Below are 21,748 nucleotides of genomic sequence, written 5' to 3'. Positions count from 1 at the left end.
CTGCCCTAAGTCTATGCCGAAAACAAGTATGCCAAATAGGCAGCCTAAGTGATGAAGGCAACCCTTTGTCATACTTTCTTGGCTGAAAGGAATGTGGCTTCGGAGAGTGCAACCACAGGTATGACTCTTAACAACTCAGGGGCACTCTCACAAACAACATCCTTAATAAGCCATGTAGCACCCAAAGTGGGGCGATCTCTCCATTGAACAGAATATTGTTGAAAATCACTTTGAGGAGCCACAAACTTGTAATTCTGAAAAGACTCTACGAGGTCATCTGGCTGAGAAATGGAAGGATCTTAAGGAACTGCTGACCCTACATAAACAATAGATGACAAAGCAGGAGGCTCAAAGTTGCCTTGGTAAGGTGTCAAAAACTCCACATCGAAAACAGGGCCAGTGGCATATGATCAGGAAAATCAAGCACATGTGCATTAGGTCCAAGTTTCTTAAGCTAGGACAGAAGGCTAGTGGTGGTGTGGGCTTGGGACTTTTAAAGGAATTTCAGGGTAGCATTCATGTCTAATGCGATCCGTACAATCTTGTCTCTAGAACCCCAGAAGCTTCTGAGGAGGAAAGAGTCTACTCCCTTCTATCTGGTCTCCTGGAGACGGCTGACCTTATTTATTGACTCCTCGGTCTTACTCTGGTCCCCTAGCCCTCTAACATTCTAGGAAATAAGCTTCATTTCACGCTATGAAGGACCCCAGAGGGCTCACCTCCCTTATTGTATTTAACTAAAATGCTAGTCTTTACATCTTCGTTCAATTTCTTTGCCCTTTTCCTATCCTCGGACTCCCCTTTCCTCGACCTAACTCTCACCACTAGAGTTCACCAGATTGAGATCTAGCTCATCTGGGAGATCATGAGCTGCCTGGTTGTCACTGTCATCATCTCAAAAATCCATAATTTTGAAGGATTTCTTCAATTGACCCCCTATGGCACAAAGGTGACTTAAAGTTTTGAGACGCCAGAAAAACAGGGGAATTGACATCAAAGTGGCATTATTTACTTGAGAGGCCTTTTAAATGTCATTTCCTAACTCCATTGACACCAAAATTGGGAAGGAATTGGTCATGAGGGAATTGTCAGTCTAAGGCTGGTCAGTAAATTGCTCATTCAAGTTATTAAGGCTAGGATTTTCTTGGTTTTGGACCTCATCACCACACTTCTCAGGATAGCATTGTCGAATCCTTGTCAGATTCCAAAGCCCTTGCTAGAGCTCTCTCCTCATCTGTTCCCATTTCTACCTCTGATATTTCACCTTTCATGCATAAATGTTCAATTAGGAGTCCTTCAGTTTCGGAAGAGTGAGGACTAAGAGTCAGCATCATCCTCTTCTAAGCTTTCTTCAGACTCTTCTCCCTCCAATTCAGCTATCTGCTTCCCCTTGTTTAGTGGATAAAAATCTGCAGCTCCCAAGTGAAGTTTTATCTTCCTATAAGACTCTGTATGATCTCTTCGTGGGCTCTAAAGGTAGCACCCTAAGGGATTGTGCTTTGGCAGCTGCCTCACAAGCACCTCTTGTGACTCTTTTGACCTTCGTTCTAGGCCTATTTCATGTGCTTTCAACTAAGCCTGTCTTTCAGATTGCATTGGGCCTTCCCAGCTTTGGGCCTCGTGTCACGCCCCGAACCCCAAAATGGGACCCAGGGGTGAAAATGTAACCTAACCTGTCCCTGTATCATACAAATCATCACAGATACAGTATAAAGGATGAGGGTCCGACCCCGGGGGGTTCCTAGGCACCCTAAACGCATCCAAACACAATCATATACACAACGGAAAAACCATACATACATATGCAGTACCATACCAAATTCTATACAAGAGTAGACACAATGCTCTATCAAAACGTACAAACGGGTGCCCAACACATCCCAAAATGGCAACCCACCAAAATTACTGTCCTAGCACTTACCTAGCGCTAAACGCGGTACATCGGCCACTACGCTCCCTTCACCAGGACGCTAGTTCCGGTTATCCGAAGGACCTGTAAAAATGTACGTACAGTAGGGGTGAGACACCTCTCAGTAAGGAAGAACACAAGTTATATCCGTGTGTGGCATTTGAGTGTTATCATGATACAACATACATGCAGTTAAATGCATTCCAGTACTAATTTCCACAGTGCACACACGCACCCATACACATACACATGATCAGTAATCTCGGTGTCGTCACACCCTTTGGCCTGAAGTCGGTCCGCGACAATCCGGCGTTGGCCCGTAGCCCAACTCGCCAAGCACGGCGCCGCCGGCACATGGCTAGTCCCAGACTCCTATGGCATTGTACCGGCGCATAACTGGTGGATCCACCTGATCTACAGGAATAGGCTCACGCCCTCGGATATAGAGCCGGACACTCTTGCCTACATGGCAAGCGATAAACACACGCCCTCGGATATAGAGCCGGACACTTTTGCCCACATGGTAGGCGATAAAACATGCCCTCGGATATAGAGCCGGACACTCAGTACCTGGAACAATTTCGGAACCGCGTTCCTACTAGCATTTCAAAATATCACATGCACATGCATGCTCATATAACCAAACAAACTACACCCATTTGGTAATCTAAATCATGATTTTTCAAACAAATACAGTTTAAACAAGTCAAGGCACGGCCATCCCAATATCATAGTATAAATCAACATATACCCACGGTTTTCAACAAAACCCGGGATGCAGCCCGTCACCCCCTTTTCCCAGAACTGTAATAATAAAAAACCCATGGTTTTCCCCGTTAGATCCCCCAAATGAGTAGCCAAAACACACACAGGACCGTGAACCACAGTTCTACTGAGTCTGATTTCAAAAATAACCAATATAAACATAATTCCCCTTACCTTTTCCCCGAATAACAAATCCCGAACTCCAAGGCCCCTAAATAGCGAACCGAGTTCCAAAACCTACAAATCACAGTACATAATATACTCACAAAACAGTTCCCTACAAAACTACCGGATCAGAAATGAATATCGAGCCTTACCTCGATTTTTCGCCAAAACCCGAAAATCTCTGAAACGGGATTCTAATCCGTAGAACTTGTAGAGAATCCTTCCACGATCGTCGTGGTAACTTCCGATTCTTGATTCCAGCAACGATCGGCGAAGAAATCTAGAGAGAGAGAGAGTAGGGAGAGGTTTAGAGAGAGTGAGAGAGAGATAATTGAAGTTACTTAGTGAGGAAGTAAAGGAAATTCCTATTTATAGCCCTTTGACCTGACCCAATTCGTCGACGAAATGGCACACTCGTTGACGAATCTTTCATTGCCTTTGTCAACGAATCGGTGGCCTCGTCGACGAGTCTGGGATCTCTGGTTTTTCTGAGACTCCTCGGCTTCTCCTCGTCGACGAATCTCTGAATTTCGTTGACGAGAAGAACAAAGGCTTCGTTGACGAAATATGCCAAATTCCCATTTTGCCCCTCTCTTATTTATTTAAATCCAGTTATCACGGTTTAGGTTCTTACACCTGGAGCTAGCTGGAATTAGTTTAGTTAGGCCCATACTAGAGCCTGAGGTTGAATTCAAAGTAGATTTAAAATTTTTTTTTCTAAACACAGAATCCATTCTCTCCTTATGAATCCCCTCATGAAGGCCTACGTCTAATTTTCCATTTTTGGGGTTCTTCCTTTCTTGTCCATACTTGCTGGTGGTCCTCTATTGTTGGTGTAACGTAGGCGGGATTTTTAAGAAATTCTAGCTGATTCTTGGACTTAAGGTCTTTGCCCACGTTTTTGTGATGCAGTCAAGGCAATGCAGCTCTTGATGGTTCTTTACTTTGTTACTTCCTCTTTTCAGTTATTTCAAAGCTTCCCTAATCTTCTTCCAACCTGATGCCTTATTGCCATCTGGTACACAGACGCATTGCATTGCCTCCTTGTGTGGTATGTGGTATCTTTCTCCATAGAAATGAATTGTCCAAAAGCATTAGCTCTCAGTCAAAGCATAACGATGTCGTTGGGTGCCCTGAACATCTTCACCCATGGCTTCGAGGTTTTTGAGTGCAGGAAAAGTTGTAATTCTGTTTTTTCAGCCTTCTTCATTTCTCCTCTGAAAGGGAGATGAAGAAACCGCACCTTGTTCTTCCTGTGATGCACCAAGCTTGACCTCTTTCTGTGAAGGTGAACTGTTTCTTGTTGATCAAGATCGTGTTTTCCGGCTTGTCACCCATGGATTCTCAAAATCCTTTCTAAAGAAGGTTTGATTTGTGATCATTACAAGACAATTGTGATTGAATAGAGTTAGTATTAGGATTGTGCTTCTGGTTTTGTAAGAAGGTGAAGGACACTGAATAATTGCAAGAAATTGATCCTGAAGAAGGTTAGGATTGAGGAGTGAAACGTGAGAGAGGCCAAAGTGCAGTGAGACAAGGTTCTAGAGCTGGTCGTGAAAGGATGAACGATGTTGATTTAGAGGTGGGTGCTAAGCAGACATGATTGCCAGGAAGAGGGAAGTGGAGTGTGGGTAACTGGTGTAGAGTTTTGACAAACCAATTCATAGTTAGAATTCTTTGGTTTTGCATTTGGTTGATCATTTTTTAATTCTCTGTGTGTGTCCGTGTGTGCAAACACACTCATCCATAACATGTCATGTCCTACTTTTGTGGATTTTCCTCTCACCATGTCTATGTGATGTAGGACAGCAGCAGCAGAACAGAATAAGAGAATTGAGGGGGGGAAACAGAGAGAAGAAGAGAAGAGGTTGAAAGATAAAGGGAGAAGAAAGGAAAGGCAAGACAAGGATGGAACAGAGGGTCAGAAGGAGAAGAATGAAGAAAGAAAGAGGAAATACAAGATGGGGAATGGGGAGAGCCAAGTGAGAGAGGGAAATAGTTAAGGAAATATTGATTCAAAATGATAACTAATTGTTTCATACATTACAAAAAGAAGTACTTATACATCTACAATACAACTAAAACTAATATTTGCAAAATATTCCCAACTAAAACAAGAAATTTCGGGATAGCACGAAAGTACCTAAAATGCACAAATTAACCTTGAACTAACTAAACTTCTAAATTAATCAGATTTCCAAACTAAAATAAAAAATCCTAGCTACAATATAAACATCCAAAGATCTCTTTTGTTAGTTATTCTATTAGTTCGTACTGGTTTTCTCTTTTGTTCTTTAGTCTTTAGGTTGTTCCTTCAGTATTTTTTATCTTGATTTTCCAGACTCTGTTATGGAGATGTCTTATTCTCCTAGCTGTATATTCTTATTCTATTAATGGATTCTTCTTTTATTATTAAAAAAGAAGATAAGCGTCCAAAGTTCTCCATTGGTGATTCTCCATCAAAGTCCCTTGTTAAAGATTACTTGGCCTCGAGTTTTACAATGCTGCAAGCCTGCAACAAGAATGGAGAATATGTCTCCATGAGCCATTCATCTTGCAATTTCACATTATCCATGTTCAATTGACATGCATGTCAACAACATATTATTGTTTTCTCCTCAAGGTTCCCTATCCCAATAAAATAGACAGGTGGAGAATTATCACACTTTGGAAGATGATTCATGGGTGGGCACCTATCTATCACAAACTTATCACAAAATTCAACAATTGAATCATCTAAAAAGCTCTCCTGTTGAATTTGATTCCCAATATTTTAACATCCAATTTTGCTGCCTGCTCCATGGATGCTTCTATAACTTGAACATTTTGTTCCATTGCATTTGCTTGCCCTTCAATGATAGCATGATGAGGTCTATCATCTCCACAATCAATGGAGCTTTCATTTCCACATTGATAAACCATGACAACCAAATTTACGGGTACTTGAAATTTCCTCATTTCTGTGATCATCGTTTAGTCCATAACAACAACAATTCCTGTTGCATCCTTGATAGGCTGTTTTGAGATTTCTGGTTCACTTGCAATTTTCTCTCTTATGTGATTTTGTGTAGTCCATAACAACTTCTATTTCATCTTTGATAGGTTGTTTTGAGATTGCAACCTTATGTTGTCCAAAATAAACTCTTTCTCCTCTTGAGATGGAAGACGATCTCATCATGACGGTTGGGGAAGAGGTTTATTAATAAACTTCTCTTTTTAAACTATAGGAAGCTTTGAGTTTTACCAAGGTCTTAAATTTCGATTTCGACTCAAATTTCAAAGCTCCAAGAGAACGGAAATTTCGACGGAAATTTCAATTTTGATGTCAATTTTGATTTCGATTTGAAAAAATAACGGAAACTAATAGTAAAGCATGGAATTCTTTGTGAAACTTTAGAAATGGTTAACAAATGTAATAATATAAGTTTTAAGACTAATATATTACAAATTAAATACATCTATGTTTTGTATAGGGTGGAAAAGTTGTAAAATAGTATGTGTATCAAACATGTATGTAAGATAATGTTCATTAAACAGATTCAGTTAATGCAAATGAAATTCATAATTCATTTAAATATTATTTATTATACAAATATTGATAATTTAGACATGAATGGTTAAATAAAATATTACTATAAGTTTATTTTTTCATATAATTTCAAAAGCACTTGTGGTAACCTTTTGTTTCAATAAAATAAGTTAAAAGAGAAATTTCACTTCACTCTTGAATCTCTCGTTTGAATTTCGACGAAATTTCATTGTGTAGTTAAAATTTCGACAAATTTCGCTAAAATTTCGAGGTTTCGATAAATTTCAGATGATTCGTTGAGATTTCGACGGAAATTATGCAAGACGGAAATCGACCATTTTGATTTCGAGGGTGACGGAAATCAGAAATTTCGACAATTTTGTGGAAATTTAAGACCATGAGTTTTACCCTGTTGTCTTTGGCAATATTTTATTCTATCTCACCACTAAGCCGCATAGCCACAAGCTTATAAGATGCAAGTCTCATGCTCCTTGTTTCTAGTGTCTCATTGTAGTTAAAATAAATATTAAGTTTGAATGGCCGATCTATGAATTCGCTCTTGGAAGAATTTCCATTGAAACAAGCAATTTCCAAGACAAAGCATAGAAGCCCATGCACATTTTCTAAATTCTTATGTATTCAAGAATTTACTGGTCTCCCAGTTCTAGATTTTCCTATTTGTCAACAATGACTCTGAATGGTCTGCATAAATTCTGAAAGAAATCCAAAGTAATTCTGTTGATGAAGGCAAGCAAACTCACCTGCTTGAATTCTGTTGCCAAAATGGGCTGGGAGTGTAGGAGCTCAGCTCAAGCATCTCGTGTGAGGTGTCATACCAGCACTTTGCTTTTTATGCATTATCAATTCTACACAAGCCAGCTGAGAAGTTGTCATAAGAGCTAATCTTATGGTGGCACCACCATTGTTTAACCATATGATACCATGGGAAAAGTTGAGAAAGAACCACATCTTGTACTGAGTGTTGACTATTGACAAACTTCAAAAAAGAAAGGGAAAAGTTCTGGTTTACAGATTTTTCTTGTAAAAATGCAGCTGAATGCATCTTGTCAAATTATTCTTGGATAAGGAATTTTTGGGAGTTGGCATTGTCAATTGGTAATTTATCTTGCGCAGCAGCTGGTCAGTTCAGAAAGAACTCTGAGCTTGGGGTGGTATAAATACTTCTATAGAGAGGAGGACTTAATTTTGATCCACCTCACCATTTTTTGTACGGTGTGGGGAGAGAGAAATTTGGAAGAACTGAAACGGCTGTTCTTATTCTCAGAATCTCAGGTATATGTGGTTTAAGATCCTTGCTATGTGGTTTAATGTGCAAGTTCCTTTGGACATACACACTGTTTTAGATTTTTTAGAATTCTTATCTTTTGTATGTGTGTGTGTTTGTCTAGGGTTTAGTTCCCATGTTGATTTGGGTAAACCAAGTCTCCAACCCAGAATCTAGCATATTTGGTCAGTTCCATAAATCTGGACCTTGAAACCCTATAAAAATAAAGCAGACCAACCCATTGAAGTTGTGTTGGCCTAGTTTTAAGGTTGCTGAGGAGGCTAGGGCCACTGTGCAGCCATAGCAGAAACCCTCAATGTTGACCTCTTATTGGAATTGGTTTTTTGATTTTATTTAGTTATTTATTTTTGTTTGCATGGTTTTAACATTTAGAGCTATTTAATTGTGTTCATCATACTATATGTTTTTTTAAGATGAGTTATATGAGAGGTCTTTTGAGTATTAAAATGACATTGAATTATTGTGCAGGTTCAAAGGACCACATAAAGGTGCAGGGAGAAATCTTAGAAGGTCTTGTAGCTCGTATTGTAAGCCGTGAGAGTGCAGAGCATATAGAGAAAGTTTTGAAAGATTTTCCTCTTCCACCGTCAGAAGGAGGTGTGTGTGTGTGTGCTTTCCCTCTTTGCATTTTTAAAGAAACTTGAGCAAAAAAATAAATAAATTATTGACTGCTTTCTAAAAAACATCGTATTCATTTATGCTCATGTGAAGTATTGGTCCAATGAATGTGCAACTTATATTAAGCAATATATTTGGATGGCTGGATGTTGTCCTAGACTGAGAAGAATGGTAAAGAAGGATAAATATAGCCAGCCCTTTGTGGAGGGCATTAAGGGAAAAAAAAAAAAAAAACAATGCACAAGGCTCTCACGCCATCGGGGGTCTGGAGAGGGCAAGATATACAGTGTCTTACTCCATGCATGAGAGACTATTTCCATGATGAGGCATCTAACTCCCAACATATTTTAACCATTACTCCAAACATTGGCAGCATGTCATACAAAAGCATATAGGTAACTTAGGGAGAAGATCAGGCAGCTTTACTTACTTTGAAGAGAACATGAAAGCTGAGATGGTAAGGGCTGGACCAGTGGCTTCCTAAAATCCAAACTAATGTAACTTCCTAACAAATTAATCTTAAAGTTCTTGATATAGAGCTCCAAAAGCCTGTCAGGTGGGAACAACCAATGGTGAATTCACTACTAAGTTTTCGTTGTATATAATTAGGGGAAATGGGTAAAATAAAGAATGATATCAAGCAATTATCTTCTTCAGAGTAAAGCTACTGTATTACTAGATGTGCTAGAATGATTATTACACAGTTCCTATTTTTAAGGGATTTGATTAACAGTTATGTAAATATGATGCCAATTTTTGTTGTCATATGACTCATATTGAGTGAAATATTGTTGGACAATTGACAGTGAGCTTGACTAGGATCCGGTGAGATTTGACTTTACATATTTTTGCTCCTCTTCATTCTGTGCGTATGATGCACTTTTCCTCGACATTATTATCTATTTTTTGCAGTCACAATGTCCTTTTCAAACTGATTTATTATTCACGATTCTCAGCTAGTACCTACTGTTCCTTTAGTGATAATCCGATATAATTTGCCTGTTTGCATTGACAACATGATATTTTGATCTAAGCTTATGCACAATTATTATTGTTTTTTTGTATATTTATGTCATCGACATTTTTTTTTTTTTTTAATCTTTATTTCCTGACTCTTGGACATTCTAAGAACAATTGTTTTGATTATTGAATCTGATCTTCTAAATATTATCCAATTTATGTTGTGCTTCAGATGGCCTTGATCTGGGACCAAGCCTGCGGGAAATATGTGCCACAAATAGGTCAGATGAGAAACAGGTAATGTGGTTCCTTGTGTTTTTGATTTATCATAATTTAATATTGCATTGTATGGGGAAGTTTGATTATTAAAAGAGAATTTTTGAGCAAAATTTTCAATTATTTTAATTATGTTTTATTTATGAACAAAACTATTGCAGCAAATTGAAGCACTGCTTGAGAGTGTTGGTACCTCTTTTTGTCCGAGCTATTTGGATTGGTTTGGAAATAAAGGTGGCAGTGCCCATTCAAGAAATGCTGATCGATCTGTTCTTTCCAAATTTCTTAAAGCTCATCCAGCAGATTTTTCTACAACCAAATTGCAGGTCAGGCTATTCTCCAATTTCAACTCCAGTTTTTAATATTGATTTCAATTAAATTTGGACACTTTAGAAATAAGGAAATTTCAATTTCAACGTTGATATTGAAAAATGGTCTAATTGGTAATGTAGTCTGGAAAATTTTCATGAAACTTCTTAAACTTTTAATAGTTTATGGTGAATAAAATGTATAAATGACAAGTATGAGGTATATGGTCTGCTATAACCACAATTCTTAAAACAATAAGATTGAAGATCTTTAATTAATCTAATGAAATTAGTAAATCACCTAAGTATTGTGTCAAATGCAAAATACAGCTAATTTAGACATATAGGGTGAAGTAAAAAGCAATCTGTCAGCAAACACAACTAGAATGGTACACATGATTCATTCAGCTTTTGTGGGAAAAATAAACTGTACTTTATTTATCGAATAGCAGAAATCTCTGGTAAATCTGAACCTGATCCAACCACGCCTCTAGTGCCATAAAGAATGTTTAGTCTTTTTATTTCTTTAAACAATTGTGAGCCAATATTTAGTGCCTGTTTGGAATTAGTTAAAAAAGAGCACTTATAATAGTTATGACTTGTCATAAATGCTTTTATAAAATAAATGGAATTTCATTAGAATTCAACTAAGTAGTTGCAATAAATGCTTAAAAAAACCTCTGATATAAGAACTTTTGCATTAGCTATCAGGGATAGCTTTCTTAGGAAAATAGTACCCACTTTTAAGTGGGTTGGCATGCAGGGAAAGCCCCCTCAAGAATTCTTATTAATAAAAAATAATAATATTATTATTGTCGTTGATAATAAATTATTATTTAAAATAATTTAAATACAAATAATTTAATTGATATAGTATTTTTATTAAAATATTATTTATAATGATAAAAATAAAATCTTATTATTAAATTACTATTAGTATTTAGTAATTTTTAGTAAGTCTAAATATTTTAAATAATACTATTCAAAGTATATTATTAATAAAATTATCATTATTGGTGTCATTGATTAGATAATTATATAGATAAATATATTTGTGAAACTGCAAGAACTTATGACCAGTACGTAGTAAATTGTACTTATGAACTTCAGAATTCATCCAGCTTACACCTATTTTCAACATTTGTCAAATTCAACACTTTTTAGAAATAAGTACTTACTGAAATTGTTCCAACTTCCAAACAAATATTTTGTTCTGGGGGCTAAACAAAGGTAAAACAATGATATCTGAATTGTTAAAATGAGCCCATGTTTTCTTTTTGCTTCTTTTCGGGCACATTCTTATGGGGCTTTTGGGGCTTTCTCGCTGTCCAATATTGAACGGGATTGGAAGACATCTCAGATATAATTTTGTAATATTTTTTTTCCCTTTTTTTGTTCAAGGACTTCTTATCATCCTTCCATTGTAATTATCTCTTCTCCTTTATAGATTTGTTTGTTAGGGGAAAAACTGATTGTAATTCAGTGTCTGGATAATGATGTTATTGGAGTTGGAATGAGGTGATGATTGAAATGTCCAAGCTACAATCCCATTTGGGTGGTTGTTACTGTAGCAATTTTGTAGGTGCGTTGTTGGTTTGTACTTTGTAGTCATGTGGCAGTGGCTGCTGGTTCAAAGGGTGGATGGTGTTGTAGCAACTGTGGAGGAGTGTTGTTGGTTTGTGGTATTGTGGCAATGGCTGCTCGTTCAGAGGATTTAGGGTTAATCAGGGTTTGTGAAGAGGTGGATGATTCATGTGGCTCAAGTGCAATGGCGTGGGCTTGGATGGGATGGGGTGGCTATTATTAACATTACTTGTGGGTTGGCTTTTGGGTAATAAGGAGCCAAATCCAGTTAAGTCTGAAGGATGATGCATGAGCCTCTGAGTGGGATGATGTGTGCTTGGAATAGTCTGGGCTGGGTGTTGCTACTTTTAACTCAAAAATGGGTCAGAATTTTGATAACGGGGGGCCACATCCTGTTAAGTTTAAAGGCCACCAGAGTGCTGCCTCAAAGATGAGTAAAAGGCTGAAAGGTTGATTATTTGGGGATTATGACCTTGATATGGGTTACGTTTAGCTCTATCCTTAGATAGCAGCTCTGTGATGTTCGTTGTAAGAAGCAAGAGAACTGCAGCCCTCCTCTTACAGTTCAGGCCAATATAAATGGATTGTCCTGTTCTGGTGAGGATTCAAAGAAGAATACGGGAAAGGAGTTGTTACAGCATAGTGGCATGCTGGTCTGTTCTTCTTTAAAGCTCACCTGCAGATTTCCTGTTTCAACCATGACGGCGACCAGTCATGTGATGGAGAGAAATCCTCCATTGTGAATCGTATGAAGTTTTTTCTTGATTTGGCTGGATTGAGTATTGGGTGCAATCAAACCAACTCAAGTAGTTGACTCCTGAAAGTGGATCTGATTTCAAAAGTTAAGGCGTATAGCATCTTGGTTCCTGGGGTTTCAAAAGGGCATGAGTGGAAGATTTCGAGTTTTAGAGACTAGAAGAACAATCAGACAAGAGATTGGACGATGTGTTGATTGGAATGAACAATACTTGTGAGGAGAATAGTTTGTCGTGCTTGGTTGACCAGAATCATATGGTTTTGGTGCAGTATATTTGGGGTTTGTTGATTCGAATGGGAGGAAGGAAGAGCAGAAGGCTTGTGTTGGCTCTATTGTGTTTGGGTCTCTTTTGGATGGTGACAGGCATCATGGACTGTGTTGGGCTTGGTTAGTTAAAGGTGGCTTGGTAGGGTGGTGTCAGTTTTGGCCGGTATCTAAATGTTCAAACAAAAAGCATCAACCATTTTAGGGGCTGCATTGGGATCGAGGAATAAAGGCCGGCAGAATGGAGATGTTTAAAAGCAGTCTGTAATTAAAATTTAAAAGTGAAGCCCAACAAAGAAGGCCTCTTATCTTTTGCAGCAATAACTCTCTGACTTTTGTCCTTCAAGCAGCAATAAGGATATGTATTGGGTCGAGAAAACATTCAGATTCACACCAGTGTGGTCCTATGAAGCTAGTTGTTTCTAATAACATAGATCAGGTCAAATTGAAGAATGTGAGAATTAGTTTTGCAATGCCCGAACAGATGTACTGAGCACATCAGAAGCTTAATCAGGATGGTATCACAAAATTGCTGCTTTTGACTCTTGTGCCATCATCATCCCAAGTCCAACAGCGCTTTGGTGTGTACACCCATTAACCAGACAACTGTAATTAAAAATGTTTGTGATGGTGAACAGTCCTTCACAATTAACGATAAAATTTTCAAACATTGCTGAAAGCTCACAGTCTGCTCATCTCAGGGATGGTTTGCCGATGAAGGGTTTGATAGGTTTCTAATAATGTGAGAAAACTAACTTCTTTGTATGGGAATGTAGGAAAATGAGTTTTTTTGGATGGAAATGGTAAAGTGGGTGCCCATCTTAGGGCAATGCAGTCAGGTTTGAGATGCGTAAAATTTTTGAACAACAATTTATAAATTTAGTGCTGCCATATAATAAATCTTTAAGAAGGAATATATATGATAGTTTTTCCATTGTGGAGAGTAATTGATAGGAGTGATGCTGGGAAGAAAGATTGTCATGGAGGGTAGGCAACTAGGAAATGGGGGAAGAATTATACATGAGGAGTGAATTTGAGAGTGCTTTTAATATATTACTATTGGATGAATTTTGTGGGCAGTGTGGTTGTGTTCTTTTATTTCTCTTTGCTGATAAAAAAAGTATTGTTGCATTTCATATTCCTCGAAACGGGCGATTCATGTGTCTCGTGTTTGTGACCCCTACTGGGTTGGAAGGGTCCTATTTTTGAGAGTCAAGGAACAACAACAAAGTATATAATGGTCAGCTTGCAGAGTTGGTGATGGATATTATAAAGGATATGTATTTGCCTAACCCTGTTGTTACGGAGAAGGAAGTTCATGATCTTTTGGACAAGACAGGTTTGTGGTTATTTGGTCCAAGAGGACAAAAAGTTAGATTAGATTGTGGGAAAAGCAAGATTATGAAGGTAGTAGGAGAATTAGCCAATTTAAAGTGTTCTATAAACCTTGCTGGGAAGGGCTTGAAGAAAGGTTTTTTGAACTAGTTTGTGTTGGGTTCTTTCTTTCTTTCGTATGTTCTCTCTCTTTCTTTTTGTTTATTCTTTGAGGACTTCTTGTTCTCTCTTTAGGGTGTTATTCTTTCTACCTTTCTTTAAAAAATTTCTGCCTCATCTTTTTTACATTAACTTTAACCTAGGGAAGGAGTGACAATTCTCTCAACTCTTGTTCTGGTTTTTCTTTCACTTTTTCTGGATTCTCATTTTTTTTCGTATATGGGTTTGAACAGTTAGGTATGGAGGAGAATATCCTCTCTCTGCGACTAGAAAAAAGTTGGGGTTATGATTGTGGGGTGCAACTGTTTTAGTGGCAATATGGGTGTGCAACAGTTTATTTTTTTTCATAAAGTTCGTCAAGATACAATTTTGTATAGTGGTAAAGGCAAATTGTAATGGCAAGTACTTGGTGTTGGGTTATGGTTGGTTGTTGAAGGGGGTCAGATGGCGAAGCTCTGTGGAGGTGTTGCAGTCGAGGGTTTGTGTCCTTAGAGTTTCTTGTTCACTGGAGTTGGAAGGATGTGCTATCTGTAAGATCCAGAAACTGTGGCGATGAGTTGCAGTGTAAAAAGTCTGGAGGTCTGGTGAGTGGTGGCAGCTGAGGGTCCCGTGAGTCTTGGGTCAGCTAGGCGTTGTTTGATGAAGGGGGTTGATGAACATGAGCCCAATATTGGCATGGGCTTGGAGTTGGTTGGGCCAGGAATAACAAATAGTACTTTGCATTTGGTCCAAAAATTTGAATGACACAGGTTATGGTTCAGTTAAATCTGTGGGTCAGACCATGGTTTTGTTAGGCCAACTTCCTGGAAAATGTTTCAGAGCCCAATTTCAGGGCCTTAAAGTTAAGCGATGAACTGATGATGGTTGTATCAGAACTAGGCTCATTTAGAGTATTCAAAAACTGATGGAATTTGTGCTTTCCTGATAAGGCAGATATGCAAATGGGGAAAAAAAAAACTGGGGGGGGGGGGGGTTAATATTTGGTTGGAACTCATGCATCCATGCTGGTGGGCTTTGAAATTGAAAATTTGATTTCAGGTAGAATCTCAACGGGTAATCCTACTATTTTAGCTACTGGTCTGGGTCTTTAAAAGAAGAGGATAGATGTTATGAAGCAGGACCAGTTAACGAATTAATCTGTGTGAATAATTATCATTGAAGTTTTCCCTAGGTTTTAGGTGAACCTGACTCCAATTGAGTACTTGTGCGAAAAATAGTTAGGGGAATATTGATGAGGCAAGAGATAAATCTGTCAATGATGGGAAGAAGTCTGTTTAAGTGGGGCTTGTAAGTTGGATTCTCTTTGAATGTTGGTGCAGGCGAAATGAGAAAATTTTAAGAGAAACAAATTGTTTCTCGCACGATGATGTCTAAGTCTTTAAGAACAAATGCAGGGGTTATTTGCACATTGTGGAAATTCCTGTTGCTTGTCAATTAAATCAGGTTGGAAAGAATGTGAGGCAGGGTGTTCTATGGAAATGAAGAAATGGGAGCGAGAGTGATGCTAACAGTGTTTATTTGTGAGAGTGTTTTATTACTGGCTGAGGTTCAGGCACAATGTGGGTATATTTCAGATTCATTTGATTTTCTGGTCATATTTCCAATTTGGCACCAATGCCACTTGAAGGTTTGGAGGATGGTCATGTTTTTATGAATGTTTTTCTTGCAATTTTTCCTGTGTAAGAGATTAAGTGAAAGGATATTGAAGCTCTAAAAATGATGGATTAAATGGGATATGGTTTTCTGATCCTGCACTTCAAGTTGTCTGTTTAGATGGAAGCAAGAGTAAGGTGATTAAAGGTCTGCACGACCGGTATTGTTGGTTTTCCTTTTTTTTTTTTTTGTTGTTGTTGATTTCCTTCATGTTTTGCTTCTCTTTCTTCTTATGAGGACTTCTGGTTATCAGTTCTTTTGTGACTCTCTCTCTCTCTCTCTCTCTCTATATATATATATATATATATATATTTCTTTAGTTATCTAAAAAATTCAATGAAATTTTGTTCCATAGTAAAAATTTCAGCAATTTTTTTGTTTGAGATTTTGATAAATTTCAAACAATTTGTAGAAATTTTGTAGGGCAAAAAAAATATAAATAAACCTCCTATTCAATTTTGAAAGTTGCTTAAATTTTGATAGAAACTTAAAACCATGCTCAACTCTTTTCTAAAACATTGGTTACTCCAATTTACCCTGCTGTATTTCATGAATTATTGGGTTTTCTGTCCATGTATATTTGTTTCTTTTTCTACTCTAGCCAGTCCTTCAGCGCATACTTGCTTATTTAATGTTTTCACTGCTTATCAAATTTCTGAGTTGCTTTACTTTTATGCCTAGAATTATTCTAGAGTCTTATTTCATCGTGCCTTTGATTTTTTTATCAGGGAATTAGCTGTTGAACCAGATAAATCGCATATTTATTTTCTCTGATATGAGGCTTTTAAAGGTGTCTTGAACTACTAATGGCACTTTGCTTGCATTTGATTAATGATTTTTGTGGCTTTTTCTGTTTGACCGGTCTAGCAATGTAACATCTGCTTATGGTGTGGCCAGGTTTTTCACTTGTCGAGTAATGATAACTTATTTTTCAATTGAAGCAGGAAATGATTCGTTTGATGAGAGAGAGGCGTTTCCCTGCTGCTTTCAAGTGTTATTACAACTTCCACAAAATTGATTCTTTATCAAGTGACAATATTGACTTCAAAATGGTTATTCACGTCCATAGTGATTCTGCTTTCCGACGTTATCAGAAGGAAATGAGGTCTCCTTCAAACTAGAGCTCATTTTTTTTTTGGGTTTTTGAGCATAGTTTTTAATTATGAGAAGTAGTTGATTAGTTCTCTTCATTTTATATTGCGTATCTTTTTTTGCACTTTCTAAGAAAAGCTTGGCATGTTTCAGGTATAAGCCAGGGTTGTGGCCATTATATCGAGGTAGATTTTTTTAATTTTTTTTTTATTTGTTTGGTATTCTGATGAAAATCTTAAAGTTAATTCTCATTTTTTGCTCAACTTGCGCCTTAATGGTTCAAAAAGAATTTTTACTGGACAACTGACTGATGAAGACTATTTAATTTTTTGGGGTTCAGTAACTTTATTTTTTATGAATTCGTTGAAGAATCAGCATTGTGCTTTTATCCATTTTGTTGCACTTTGATGTCAACTTGTCTTTGTTGTGTTTAGAGAACTATGGAATAAAGCTTGTAGTTCATTAGTTATGGAAAATATATGTAGAGATTTTCTTTTCATGCTTCTTCTTCTTCTTCTTCTTTTTTTTTTTTTTTCCCCCAATCGGCAAAGGACAAACTAAGCGGAAGATGCCAAGATAGGCATCCACAAAAAATAGACGGGATTAGATACCGGTAAAAATGAAAAAAGACCCCCGCTAACAAAGAAATCATGTGTATAAATCAATGAACAATCCCTTGTATGAGTGTAAGCCATCAACAAAATATTCATAGTTCAAAGCATAAGTTCACTTTTCCAAAAACTGAAGATTTTAGTTTTGATCCAATGCCCCCTCAAGGATAAAAAATATCATTCTTCAGCCTACAAATATGACAACACCCCTCTTCTGTAGGAGTTCATCAATTTACAAGGAGTAGCATTCCATTTATTGCCCATTGCCTTTGGTTGAAAATCGATATTGCTGTCCTCTGAGATGGTAAGAGAAAAAGGAATGGTGTGCTGGCCATGCTTCAGATCTTCAATCCTACTTTTCCCCACCCTCTATCAACACATGCTTGACCTTCATTCTTAATGGAACTTCATTGACTTTTTTTCTGAACCTACCTGCGGGAGGTCATCTAAAAACAGAAACAACATTTGATTGCCCTGAATACGTTTAGTAGAGCTCCTCCATTCACCTGCCCCAACAGCTTCAAGAACCCTAATGCCATATCTTTGGCCCATCGCAAGTAATATCCTTGTTTTTCCTTGAGCAAACTTAAGAGATTCTCTGTTAATGTAGCCTGAAGAACATCCTTTACAGAGCACCGTTTCTTTCATAACTCTGTAGATCCATGGTTCTCCTCCTTGATAACTGAAGCTTTGCACCTAAATGATTGTCTATTTTCTTCAGGAAGCACTGAAGTTCCATCTTCCTTGGCAAGAAAATTGGATGTATTTCATTTGGGCCAAATGATATTCACACATGCACAGCTTCCCAGAGTTGATCATTGACAGACAATAAATTTTTTTGTAGCTACTGGATTACCTGAAACTTTCCCTCTAACTGCGAGGATAAGACTTTGAGTGGATGCTTCTGCTTGCCAATTGTCCTTTGACTTAACCATGAAAGATGTGTAAATCTGGGTAACTGGAGACTGGAGTTTGATAAGTTCAGTATGTCGTCTGAAGGAGACACCACACTAAGGAAATGTAATAATTGCCAAAGTAACCCAAACTATGAAATCTAAAAGCCAAGCACTGATTATATGGTGGGGGAAAAGTTGTACTGTTGTTGGCTCCCTTACAATTAACAAGAAAGAATTACTTAAAATAGGTCAATTCAGGCAATCAATGAACTTAATGTGGTGTCGTTAACCCCAAGAGTCCAAAATAACCTGGAAAGTATTAATTTTGTGTTGATATTTGGTTGAGATCAACATCTAATTCAGAATGATGATTCATAAAGTAGTATTAAATTGCTTGGTACAACAGTATAATGGGATCCAATGGTTGGAGACAGATCAAGACCTAAAACGAAGATAAAATATTATTTTTCCTTTTTATAGTTTTTAAGTTGTGTGAGGCAGATATTGACGCTTGTTAATATCACACAGGTTTCTTTGTTGACATTAATTTGTTTAAGGCGAACAAGGAGAGAGCTGCTCAAATTGCAAAGAACAGCAACGACTTGCTAAGCAGTGTTAATGGTAGCGATAGCACATCAGCAAAAGATGATTTAGCTGATGAAGATGCAAATCTAATGATCAAGTTGAAATTTCTTACCTATAAGGTTTGTGTGTATGGTATCATATGGGAGTTATATGCATGGTTTGGCAATCTATGAAAATTGGCATCTAAATATTCATATTAATATGTTGCTTGTTGACAATATATTCTTGTCTCATGAAGTGCTTATTAATAGTAAATGCTGAAAATGTGTATGCCTTCTACTATATGACGAGGAATTCTCATAGTTCTTTTACTTTAATGAAGGGGCTGGTTTTTTTTGATAGATCTACTAGGCTCAGTGAAGAAGTGAAACCAATGCAACACAAGAGGAACTTACATTATAATATTCTATGATTGACTAGTAGGGGGAATTCTTGCTATTGGTATTAAGGAGTTTGTTAATCAAAATCTAAAAATAAACGTTCACTTGAGATATTTTTGATTCTCAAATTTCAAGGCTGTATTTGGTTATGAGGGAGCTTATGCTTGAAAGTGACATGTAGCAAGATAATGGTAAAAGAAAGGAAAATAAAATAGTTTAGTTTCTTTAGGTAAGTTTGGTTTAGAAGAAAGTTAAATGGAAAATAAAGTCTCAACTGTCCCTTCCATGATGAATTGTCTTACAACAACAATTATAACAACAACATCCGACCTCAAGTCCCATTGGGAGGATTGACTACATGAATCCTTTTCCTCAATTTACATGATCATGGCCAATATTCTCTGACAAATGAAGGGCTTTTAAATCCCTACTACCTCATTCCAAGCAATTCTAGGTCTACTTTATATCCCTTTTAATGCCACTAACATGAACTAGCTCAGTCCTTCTCATTGGTGCATTATTTGGCCTACGTTGCAGGCACCTTAACTACGTTAGTCGTCCCACTGTTATCTTATCAACAATTTCTATGCTTTACTTATCATGAATGTGTTTGTTCCTTAATCTATCTTTGAAGTTACACCCCTTATCCACTTTTCACTTTACATTCTCATTTTGGAAACTTTTTGGATTTGTGGTTTCCTAGTTACCAAACATTCTAATATATATAGCATAGCTGGTCTTATAGTCATCCTATATAACTTTCCTTTCAATTTGAAGGGTATGTTATGATGTCACAACAAGCTTGGAGCACTTTTTCATTTGACCTGACTTGCTTTAATTTTATTTATCGTGTCTTCTTCAATTTCTCCTTCAGCTTGCATGATAGAAGTTTACTCTTGTCTTCAATATTTATCCTGCCATGACTATAATTACATTTCATATATTCTATCTTATTCATACTCACCTTAGTACCTCTTTTTTTTTTTAAATTTCTCTCCATTATTCCAACTTAGACTCCACTTCCAGTTTCATCAATGATATCAGCTGCAAGAAACATACACTGTGGAACCTCATTTTTGGTACTCTAGGTAAGTTCTTCCCTGAGTTCCCTCACCAATGCAAACTGATAAGGACTCAAAGCAGACAGTGTACGCATATTGTGATTGGAAATCCCTAGACTCTCTACATGTAGTCCTAAAACTAGTCATTACTATATTGTACTTATCCTTGGTGACATCAATTTACTGCATACGCCTCTTTTTTTTTTGAGCGAAATGCCCGTCTTTCCCAGGGAAAATAGGCATTGATGGGGGCCACGGGCCTCATTATTTTCCTACAGCCAGACACTGGAAAATTCATGAAAAAACTATTCTCTGCCTCTTTTCCTAGTTTCTTTTGTCAGCCAAGTGAGCCAATCAGACCCTTCGTCATTAGAAGACCCTTTGTCATTAGACACCACATTTTCACTTAAAATTTTCTTTGTACTTATAAAAAGAAAACATGCAGTTGAAATTGGATTTAAATAATTTGGGTGAGGACTTCAAATGGGTAGTTTGGTTGGATTATGGTGACTGTTCAGATTTTTCCTACGAAGGTGTGTTGGAAGTTGGATGGATGGGAATGAGGCTTCAGCCTTAGAAATTTAAGATGGTGCACTTGTGTCTTGTTCTGATATTTTTGATTTATCTCCTAATAAGTCAACTATTGATAATGTTATTTGAAATTATGAAAGAGCCATTTTAGCTTCTAACCATAACCCTGTAATTTGGGTTCCTTAATCAAATTATTATATTTTCAGGGGGAAACAAATTAGTATTTCTTTCACGGAATATAAATTCCAAAATGATGGGAATATCATGTTTGCCTTGAATAACAAACCTTGTATCTTAACTACTTGAGTAGCTTAAGTAATCCCCCTTCACTATTCAACTGTTTTTAATGTCACATTTTTATTTTTCTTCTCCAAATCATAAATCATTGTGTGTGTGTGTGTTTTTTTTTTCTCCCTATCTTATCAATCTTGTTGCTCCTAGAGCCTTTGTTTTCAACTTTCAACCAGATTCTTTGATTGGGTGCAGTCACTGATGAGATGTCATGTTTTTATTAAAATATGCCATTTTGTCCTTCCTCATTGTCTCACCAAGTGTTGTCTTCCCAACATTACTTCAACTGCAATCATGTATTTTCTGATTTGGTACAGTCACTGTTCTTTCGTGCATATTACCAAACATATAATACTATTTTCTCATGTTTTTTTGATTCATATAACCACTAGTTTCTTGTTATTTGTTTTTTATAAAATCTTTTCTTATATTGGTTTCCATCTGTCTCAGTTCCCGCACTTTCATATGGTCATTGGTGGATGTGATGTTTGTGACTGTCCATTCTATATGATAAAGCATAACTTGTCTGTGTGTGTGTGTGCGTGTGTATGTGTGTGTGTGTACGTGTCTCTGTGTGTGTATAGGTACTTTTTGCATACTGAAATGGGAAACCATAAGCATAATTGACATTGCAGCCTATTCATGGGTAATTAAGTGTATTCTGTTATACATGCCATTTCTTAAATCAAAATTATGTGATAGAACAAGCTTTG

At 37.1% G+C, this 21,748-nt stretch overlaps 1 protein-coding gene across 1 annotated transcript in view; it reads left to right on the top strand.

The window, feature by feature from the left end:
• Positions 1-21,748, top strand: part of LOC131158830 (tRNA ligase 1-like) — a 143,400-nt gene that overhangs the window by 51,319 nt on the left and 70,333 nt on the right. Inside the window, exons 9-14 of the mRNA XM_058113740.1 lie at positions 8,143-8,271; positions 9,485-9,549; positions 9,690-9,854; positions 16,533-16,693; positions 16,834-16,865; positions 18,716-18,891. Of these exons, the coding sequence (XP_057969723.1) occupies positions 8,143-8,271; positions 9,485-9,549; positions 9,690-9,854; positions 16,533-16,693; positions 16,834-16,865; positions 18,716-18,891 (728 nt within the window). The remainder of the gene's footprint in view (positions 1-8,142; positions 8,272-9,484; positions 9,550-9,689; positions 9,855-16,532; positions 16,694-16,833; positions 16,866-18,715; positions 18,892-21,748) is intronic.

This window comes from Malania oleifera, chromosome 1 (genome assembly GCF_029873635.1).
Source record: "Malania oleifera isolate guangnan ecotype guangnan chromosome 1, ASM2987363v1, whole genome shotgun sequence".
NCBI lineage: Eukaryota > Viridiplantae > Streptophyta > Magnoliopsida > Santalales > Ximeniaceae > Malania > Malania oleifera.
This window is presented reverse-complemented; position numbering and strand designations above follow the sequence as displayed.